The sequence below is a fragment of the Thalassophryne amazonica genome, chromosome 2 (assembly GCF_902500255.1).
Source record: "Thalassophryne amazonica chromosome 2, fThaAma1.1, whole genome shotgun sequence".
NCBI classification, from domain to species: domain Eukaryota; kingdom Metazoa; phylum Chordata; class Actinopteri; order Batrachoidiformes; family Batrachoididae; genus Thalassophryne; species Thalassophryne amazonica.
In genome coordinates, this window is record NC_047104.1 from 31,987,506 (window position 1) to 31,997,377 (window position 9,872).

The window sequence follows — 9,872 nt, forward strand, 5'->3', positions numbered from 1 at the left end:
AAAAAACTTTCCTCGAATCAGCAAGTGTCAGTGTTGAATAGGGACGGATATCGAGAACCGGTTCCTTTCGGGTATCGTTAAGAAATGGTTTGATCCACCGACATCAATAACCTTTTTACTTAACGATTCCCTTATCGGTCCTTCAGAGTGGCTGTTGTTTTTGGGGGTGTTTGTGGATCCTTGTGGGCCCTGCAGCGGGTCTGTAATCAACCTTTCTGCAGCGCGGCTTTGCTTTGAACCTTGAACCGATCGAAGCAGTGATTCGCAGATCGAAGCAGTGCTTCGATCATTGCTTCGTTGATTAATTTTTTTCTTTCACTTTTCCCAGCTAAAACCCTAAAGAGCATATGGCTGTGAGTATTATTTACCTTTTTTATGTTAAAACAAACCTGTTATGGTCTTCTGAAACAGTTGATAGATGTATTTTATAACTTAAAAACAGGACCGATGCTAACACGTTAGCATGTCTATGGCATTTTCAATGTTAAAGTTAGCATTAAGCAGTTGCAGCTGTCAAGTGTTTTTAGTTGTAAGAGTCAAATGTATTACAAATTGTAATTTTAAAAAATTTATTTTTGTTTATATATAATAATAATAGCAAGCACAACAATAAAAGTAATAACTAATCTAATGATTATATACAATTCTAGAGAAAGAGACAAAAAGAACCTGAAGAAAAACACAACAGAAAATATAAAACCAACTAACAATGAACATGCATAAATACATACATACATACATACAGAAATAAATAAGTGTTTCCTGTGAACACCTACTCTTACACCTCCATTTCATCCCTGTCTTATTTAAGTTTAATGACAGTTTGTTTCGGTCAAACCATATTTTGAATGTGTTGATTTCCTCCAGAACTATCTGCCAAGCTAGAAAACTGCTGCATCCTAGTAAGAGCAGAATACTACTGGAATGAATTTGAATAAGGAAAGTTGGGGTTTTTTTTTCTCACCAAAATGGATGCTGCACTCACTGCAGTTTATTGTCTGGAATAGCCCCAGACTGCATTTCAGAGCTTCTAGAAATCATGCACGTGGTGTTGGGGGTAATTTTGGGTTACAGCTTTTTTTATTTTTCACCACTTTCATCCCTGAATATGTCAATCGTGAGTCACTTTTGTGCAGATTAAAGTTACTAACTGGGCCTCCTGTCTTGTTGCGAGAAAGAAACGAGAATCGTCCTCCGTTCTGTTAACACAGCTCCAAACGCTGCGCGGCTCTCTGCTGAGTCAAGTTAGAACGATTGAATCCAGTCAGAATTAATAACTTCAAAGCGAAACACTGCTTTGTTTATTTTTATTTATGTCCAGAGATCAAGGATGCAGTGACCAATTTCATATTTATTTACTTTAAGACTCAATGAAATACATAGAAAACCTGTAAAGCCTACTTTTAGTACAAAATTCACAAGATGTATCGATAAGGGAATCGATAAGGAATCGGATCAATAAGCAGAATCGATAATGGCATTGATAACGATAAAATCTTATCAATACCCATCCCTAGTGCTGAACTTCATTTGGTACCTCTGTTACTGGGCACGCCCAGACTGCTCTGTCCAGTATATGTGAGGGGTTTTGAATGGAAATGCATTGCGATGGGACCGGGACGTTTTGCCCAACGTGAGTGAAAATCCTTTATACAAAATCTGTTATATACAGTGTTTATTATATGGAAAACCATACTTTTGTATGGTTTTATGGCATTGAGACTTTTGCTTTTGTCCGGTGAGTGAAAATATCCGGTTTATAGATTGATTGTTTAGGCAAGTTTTACAAGTTTTGCAAGTTTTCCTGCCTACAAAGAATGTGTTGTGTGGGCTGCTGAAGAGGAGGTACTGCTGGCCCACCACCACCAGAGGGCACCCTGCCTGGAGTGCGGGCTCCAGGCACCAGAGGGCGCTGTCGCCTCACAGGAGCAGCCGGGGTGACAGCTGACACTCATCACCTGTGACAGCTGTCACCACTCATCTGATCTGCATCGGTATATCAGCAAGACGTCATCTCCACCTCTTTGCCGAGATATCGTTCTACCTGAAAGGTAATATCCTCAGCCTGACTGCTTGATAGAAAGCCTTTTTGTTGTGATTTTTGTGAGTGATAACAGACTTTTTCTCCAACGAGAGGTGGAGGTAGCTTCCCTGCCGTGCAGATTGCTGGGTGCAGACGCACCCACGTTTAATTGTGTTTTTGTTCCTCGCCAGCAGTACCAGGTCCGACACGCGGAGGCAGTGGCCACCTGGGAGTTCGGGACTTGGCGGCTCCAGTATTCCCGGGGTCTGGTGGCGGAGGAAATCATGTGGTTCCGGTTCTGCTTTGGACAGGCGTCTCCTATCTTCGAGCCTGCCCACACGACACCTTGTAATTTGACCTTTGATCTATTGTGTAATCTGTTGTGTTTGTTGTGCACGTTCGCAACAGTAAAGTGTTGTTATTTGACCTATTCCACTGTCCGTTCATTTGCGCCCCCTGTTGTGGGTCCGTGTACTTACACTTTCCCAACAGGATATCTCGGCCAACGTCATGGATCCCGAGGGGCGTCAACCGGCTGTTGAACGGCCAATGGAAGAACAGGGCGCACAGGCGCCCGCAGGAGGAATGATCGGTGAGTTGCAGCGGATCCTCACCGTTTTCACGGCTCGGTTGGATTTAATGACCGAGCAGAACGTCCTCCTTAACCGCAGGGTGGAGGCTCTCGCCGCGCAGGTGGAGGCGCGCCCTCAGGGCGCTGCTGCGGCTCTCCCTCCTGTCGACCCTGTGCGTAACAGTGACGTTCCACTGGTCGTTCAACGACCCCTCCCACCTTCCCCTGAAGCATACATAAGCCCTCCAGAGCCGTACGGAGGTTGTGTGGAGACGTGCGCGGACTTCCTTATGCAGTGTTCGCTCGTCTTCGCACAACGTCCTGTCATGTACGCGACTGATTCTAGTAAGATACCTTATGTAATTAATCTGCTTCGCGGCAAGGCACGCGCTTGGGCTACAGCGCTTTGGGAGCAAAATTCACGGCTCCTTCTGACATATGATGGGTTTGTGAGGGAGTTCAGAACAGTGTTCGATCATCCAAATAGAGGAGAGACCGCTTCAGCCGTGCTGCTGTCAATGAGACAGGGGCGCCGGAGCGCAGCTGCTTATGCAGTCGACTTCCGCATCGCGGCTGCGAGGTCCGGCTGGAATAACACTGCCCTCCGCGCCGCCTTCGTAAACGGACTGTCGTTGGTCCTGAAGGAGCTCCTGGTGGCTAAGGACGAACCGCGGGATTTAGACGGGCTTATTAATCTCGTTATACGATTAGACAATCGGTTAGAGGAACGCCGTCGGGAGCGAGGCGAAGGACGTGACCGGATACGCGCCGCCCCTCTCCCTTCCGGGTTCGAAAAGGGGCCGCCCTCCCCACGCTCCACAGCCGCAGCGCTTTGTGGGGCAACAGCTCCCCCTGCTGACGTTGTTAGGGAAACGCACAGGGCCAAAATGGGGAGGCTGATCCGTGGAGAGAGTTTTCTCTGCAGCTCAACAGAGCACACACAGAGAGACTGCCCCAAACGGCCAAAACGTCAACACTCGCCCTTAGAGAATGGGCTAAGGGGGGGGTCAAGACATTCAAGTGAGACACACACAAATTGCCACACGACTCCCAGTCACAATCCTGAGCAGGGATTTAACCCTTCAAGCCCGAGCACTGGTGGACACGGGGTCAGAAGGGAATCTGCTAGACAGCAGATGGGCAAAGGAGGTAGGGCTCCCTCTGATGGCGCTTCCTACGCCATTGCAGGAGCGGGCACTAGATGGCACCCTCCTCCCTTTACTCACACACAAGACACCACCAGTAACTCTGGTGGTGTCTGGAAACCACCGGGAGGAGATTGAGTTTTTTGTAACTCCTGCCACCTCCCGCGTGATTTTGGGCATCCCATGGATGTTAAAGCACAATCCCCGGATCGATTGGCCGTCTGGGGTGGTGGTTCAGTGGAGCGAAACCTGCCATCGGGTGTGTTTAGGATCCTCGGTTCCTCCCGGTTCCCAGGCTAAGGAGGAGGTCAAAGTCCCGCCCAATCTGACGGCGGTGCCGGTTGAGTACCACGATCTTGCTGACGTCTTCAGCAAGGACCTGGCACTCACCCTTCCCCCGCACCGTCCGTACGATTGTGCCATTGATTTGGTTCCGGGCGCTGAGTTCCCGTCCAGCAGGCTGTACAACCTCTCACGACCTGAGCGCGAATCAATGGAGACCTACATCCGGGACTCATTAGCTGCCGGGCTGATCCAGAACTCCACCTCCCAGATGGGGGCAGGTTTCTTTTTTGTGGGCAAGAAAGATGGCGGACTTCGTCCATGTATTGATTACAGGGGGCTGAATGAGATTACGGTTCGCAACCGATACCCGTTGCCATTATTAGATTCCGTGTTCACCCCCCTGCATGGAGCCAAAATCTTTACTAAACTGGATCTTAGAAATGCGTATCACCTGGTTTGGATCCGGAAGGGAGACGAATGGAACACGGCATTCAACACCCCATTAGGTCACTTTGAGTACCTGGTCATGCCGTTCGGCCTCACCAACGCCCCCGCGACGTTCCAAGCATTAGTTAATGATGTCTTGCGGGATTTCCTGCACCGATTCGTCTTCGTATATCTAGACGATATACTCATCTTTTCTCCGGATCCTGAGACTCATGTCCGGCATGTACGTCAGGTCCTGCAGCGGTTGTTAGAGAACCGGCTGTTTGTGAAGGGCGAGAAGTGTGAGTTCCACCGCACCTCTTTGTCCTTCCTGGGGTTTATCATCTCCCCCAACTCCGTCGCTCCTGATCCGGCCAAGGTTGCGGCGGTGAGAGACTGGCCCCAACCCACTAGCCGTAGGAAGCTGCAACAGTTCCTCGGCTTTGCTAATTTCTACAGGAGGTTCATTAAGGGCTACAGTCAGGTAGTTAGCCCCCTGACAGCCCTGACCTCACCAAAAGTTCCCTTCACCTGGTCGGATCGTTGCGATGCCGCGTTCAAGGAGTTGAAACGGCGCTTCTCGTCTGCACCCGTTCTGGTGCAGCCCGATCCTAGTCGCCAGTTAGTGGTTGAAGTGGACGCCTCGGACTCAGGGATAGGAGCTGTGCTTTCCCAGAGCGGGAAGACCGATAAGGTCCTTCACCCGTGTGCCTATTTTTCCCGCAGGTTGACCCCGGCCGAACGGAACTATGACGTCGGCAATCGAGAACTCCTTGCGGTGAAAGAGGCTCTTGAAGAGTGGAGACATCTGTTGGAGGGAACGTCCGTGCCATTCACGGTTTTCACTGACCACCGGAACCTGGAGTATATCAGGACCGCCAAGCGGCTGAATCCCAGGCAAGCCCGCTGGTCACTGTTCTTCGGCCGTTTTGACTTCCGGATCACCTACCGTCCCGGGACCAAGAACCAGAGATCGGATGCCTTGTCCCGGGTACATGAAGATGAAGTCAAAACGGAGTTGTCGGATCCACCGGAACCCATCATCCCGGAGTCCACTATCGTGGCCACCCTCACCTGGGACGTAGAGAGAACCGTCCGGGAGGCCCTGGCACGAAGCCCGGACCCCGGAACTGGGCCGAAGAACAGACTTTACGTCCCACCAGAAGCTAGGGCTGCAGTCCTGGACTTCTGTCACGGCTCTAAGCTCTCCTGTCATCCAGGGGTGCGAAGAACCGTGGCAGTTGTCCGGCAGCGCTTCTGGTGGGCGTCCCTAGAGGCCGACGTCCGGGATTATATCCAGGCCTGCACCACCTGCGCCAGGGGCAAGGCTGACCATCGTAGGGCTTCGGGTCTGCTCCAGCCACTGCCCGTGCCCCATCGCCCCTGGTCCCACATCGGCCTGGATTTTGTCACGGGTCTCCCGCCGTCCCAGGGCAACACCACCATCCTCACGATAGTGGACCGATTCTCCAAGGCGGCCCACTTCGTGGCCCTCCCGAAGCTCCCGACGGCCCAGGAGACAGCGGACCTCCTGGTTCACCACGTCGTCCGGCTGCATGGGATCCCAACAGACATTGTCTCAGATCGCGGTCCCCAGTTCTCCTCGCACGTCTGGAGGAGCTTCTGCCGGGAACTGGGGGCCACGGTGAGTCTCTCATCCGGGTACCATCCCCAGACCAACGGGCAAGCAGAACGGGCCAATCAGGAGATGGAGCAGGCCCTGCGTTGCGTGACAGCCGCGCACCCGGCGGCCTGGAGTACCCATCTGGCCTGGATCGAGTATGCCCATAACAGCCAGGTGTCGTCAGCCACCGGCCTCTCCCCTTTCGAGGTATGTCTGGGGTACCAACCGCCTTTGTTTCCAGTGGTTGAGGGAGAGGTCGGTGTGCCCTCGGTCCAGGCCCACCTACGGAAGTGCCGTCGGGTGTGGCGTGCCGCCCGTTCTGCCTTGCTGAGGGCCCGGATGAGGTCAAAGGCCCATGCAGACCGTCGGCGGACCCCGGCCCCTGCGTATCGGCCAGGGCAGGAGGTGTGGTTGTCGACAAAGGACATCCCCCTCAAAGTGGACTCCCCCAAGTTACAGGACCGTTACATCGGTCCCTTCAAAATCCAGAAGGTCATCAGTCCAGCCGCAGTGAGGCCGGCAGCTGAAGCCTCACTGCGGATCCATCCTGTATTTCACGTGTCCCGAATCAAACCACATCACACCTCACCCCTCTGTACTCCGGGTCCGGCACCGCCTCCTGCCCGGATCATCGATGGCGAGCCGGCTTGGACTGTGCGCCGGCTTTTGGATGTCCGTAGGATGGGCCGGGGCTTCCAGTATTTGGTGGACTGGGAGGGGTACGGACCTGAAGAACGCTCCTGGGTGAAGAGGAGCTTCATTCTGGACCAGGCCCTCCTGGCCGATTTCTACCGCCGCCACCCGGACAAGCCTGGTCGGGCGCCAGGAGGCGCCCGTTGAGGGGGGGGTCCTGTTGTGTGGGCTGCTGAAGAGGAGGTACTGCTGGCCCACCACCACCAGAGGGCACCCTGCCTGGAGTGCGGGCTCCAGGCACCAGAGGGCACTGCCGCCTCACAGGAGCAGCCGGGGTGACAGCTGACACTCATCACCTGTGACAGCTGTCACCACTCATCTGATCTGCATCGGTATATCAGCAAGACGTCATCTCCACCTCTTTGCCGAGATATCGTTCTACCTGAAAGGTAATATCCTCAGCCTGACTGCTTGATAGAAAGCCTTTTTGTTGTGATTTTTGTGAGTGATAACAGACTTTTTCTCCAACGAGAGGTGGAGGTAGCTTCCCTGCCGTGCAGATTGCTGGGTGCAGACGCACCCACGTTTAATTGTGTTTTTGTTCCTCGCCAGCAGTACCAGGTCCGACATGCGGAGGCAGTGGCCACCTGGGAGTTCGGGACTTGGCGGCTCCAGTATTCCCGGGGTCTGGTGGCGGAGGAAATCGTGTGGTTCCGGTTCTGCTTTGGACAGGCGTCTCCTATCTTCGAGCCTGCCCACACGACACCTTGTAATTTGACCTTTGATCTATTGTGTAATCTGTTGTGTTTGTTGTGCACGTTCGCAACAGTAAAGTGTTGTTATTTGACCTATTCCATTGTCCGTTCATTTGCGCCCCCTGTTGTGGGTCCGTGTACTTACACTTTCCCAACAGAATGGAGAGGTCTGTAATTTTTATCAAAGGTACACTTCAACTGTGAGACACAGAATCTGGGAAAAAAAATAATCAGAAAATCACATTGAATGACTTTTAAAAAATTAACTTGCATTTTATTGCAAGAAATAAGTATTTGATCACCAACCAACCAGCAAGAATTCTGGCTCTCACAAACCTGTTAGTTTTTCCTTAAGAAGCCCTCTTATTCTGCACTCTTTACCTGTATTAATTGCACCTGTTTGAACTAGTTACCTGTACAAAAGACACCTGTTCACACACTCAATCAATCACGAACAAGACCAAAGAGCTGTATGAGGACATCAGGGACAACACTTTACACCTGCACAAGGCTGGAATGGGCTACAGGACAGTAGGCAAGCAGCTTGGTGAGAAGACAACAACTGTTGGTGTAAATATTAGGAAAAGGAAGAAACACAAGAAGACTGTCAATCTTTGTCAGTCTGGGGCTCCCTGCAAGATCTCACCTCTTTGGGTAAGGATGATTCTGAGAAAGCACAGAACTACATGGGATGACCTGGTCAATGACCTGAAGAGAGCTGGGACCACAGTCACAAAGATTAACGCCGTCATGATTAAAATCTTGCAGGCCAGCAAGGTCCCCTGCTCAAACCAGCACATGTCCAGGCCCATCTGAAGTTCACCAGTGACCATCTGGATTATCCAGAGGAGGCATGGGAGAAGGTCATGGGTCAGATGAGACCAAAATAGAGCTTTTTGGTTTTCAACTCCACTCACCGTGTTTAGAGAATGGGAATAACCCCAAGAAAGCATCATATTTTGCCGGGGGGGGGGGGGGGGTTGCTTTTCTGCAAAGGGGACAGGACAACTGCATCGTATTGAAGGGAGGATGGATGGGGTCACGTATCATGAGATTTTGGCAAACGACATCCTTCCCTCGGTAAGAGCATTGAAGATGGGTCGTGGCTGGGTCTTCCAGCATGAAAATGACCCCAAACACAGAGCCAGGGCAACTAAGGAGGAGCTCCGTAAGAAGCAGTTCAAGCTCCTGGAGTGGCCGAGCCAGTCGCCAGACCTGAACTCAATAGATCAATAGATCCGGAAGATCTGTATGGAGGAGTGGACAAAAATCCCTGCTGCAGTGTGTGAAAACTTGGTCAAGAACTACAGGAAACGTCTGACCTCTGTAACTGTAGACAAAGGTTTCTGTACAAAATATTAAGGTCTGTTTTTCTATTGTATTAAATATTTATTTCATGCAATAAAAGGCAAATAAATTATTTAAAAATCATACAATGTGATTTTCTGAATTTTTTTTAAGATCCTGTCTCTCACAGTTGAAGTGTACTATGATAAAAATTACAGACCTCTCCATTCTTTGTTGGTGGGAAAACATAAAAAAAAAAAAAGAAAAAAAAAAAAGAAGGCAGCTCATTTTATTGGTCATTTTTCCTCTCGTGTTATTAAGTGTTTTCTGGGGAATCAGTATCAAGTTTGAAATTCTAGTGAAGGTTGCGTGCACAGCCACTGTTTGCAGGGTTGATGGTAAAAAAAAATGACCCAATGGAAAAAGGGTCTTGGACTTATGGACACTAATGGAATGTGTTTGCAGCCTTTACGACACTACTTCCTGAATATTATAGTCACAGTTTTTGAAATATCAAACTCAGGATTGTGAAGATAACGAAAAAGAACGAAAAGAAAAATTAGGTGACATGAAGCTGCTTGCCAGCATAGATCAGAACTCATAAACCTAATCCCCTCTGCTTTCTTTATTTGGATAATATCGGATTTAAACTGTCTTTGCAAATGATTTATAAAATGATATTGTGTGTCTTACTCAATGTTCTTAGCAGAGACAGCCAACCAGGTGCTAGCTACAGTTGTGAGGTCTACCCTTCGTGTTCGCTGGCACTCCTCCGGGCCTGGCCAGCCTAGACTGGCATAGTCCTTCCAGCGGCCTGTCCACAACACACAAACCACAAAGACCATCCTCTCAGTTAGGTGGAGTTCTTCTCTTCTTCTTTTTCCTCTGTTGACTGGCATAAATTAAACTCAGGCAGGCATATCTGCTACCTGAAGGTCCAGGGGATGGGATAGTTGGTCCACTGATCTCCAAGACAGAGTTTCCGCCGAGAAGCAACTCCTCGTTCTGGCTGTCGTCCGAGCTGGCAACAAACTCTGTCCCATCGGCTTTAGTTTTTCGTACCCGCTTTACCTGGAAAGTAATCTGACAACCAAACAAAGGATCTCACACATTCACATATATA

General features: G+C 50.3%; 1 protein-coding gene across 1 annotated transcript in view; it reads right to left on the reverse strand.

Moving 5' to 3' along the window:
* ttc17 (tetratricopeptide repeat domain 17) overlaps positions 1–9,872 on the reverse strand; it is a 100,934-nt gene that overhangs the window by 21,927 nt on the left and 69,135 nt on the right. The window contains exons 19-20 of the mRNA XM_034184721.1: positions 9,679–9,832; positions 9,443–9,563 (exon numbers count right to left, since the gene is read on the reverse strand). Coding sequence (XP_034040612.1) covers positions 9,443–9,563; positions 9,679–9,832 — 275 coding nt within the window. The remainder of the gene's footprint in view (positions 1–9,442; positions 9,564–9,678; positions 9,833–9,872) is intronic.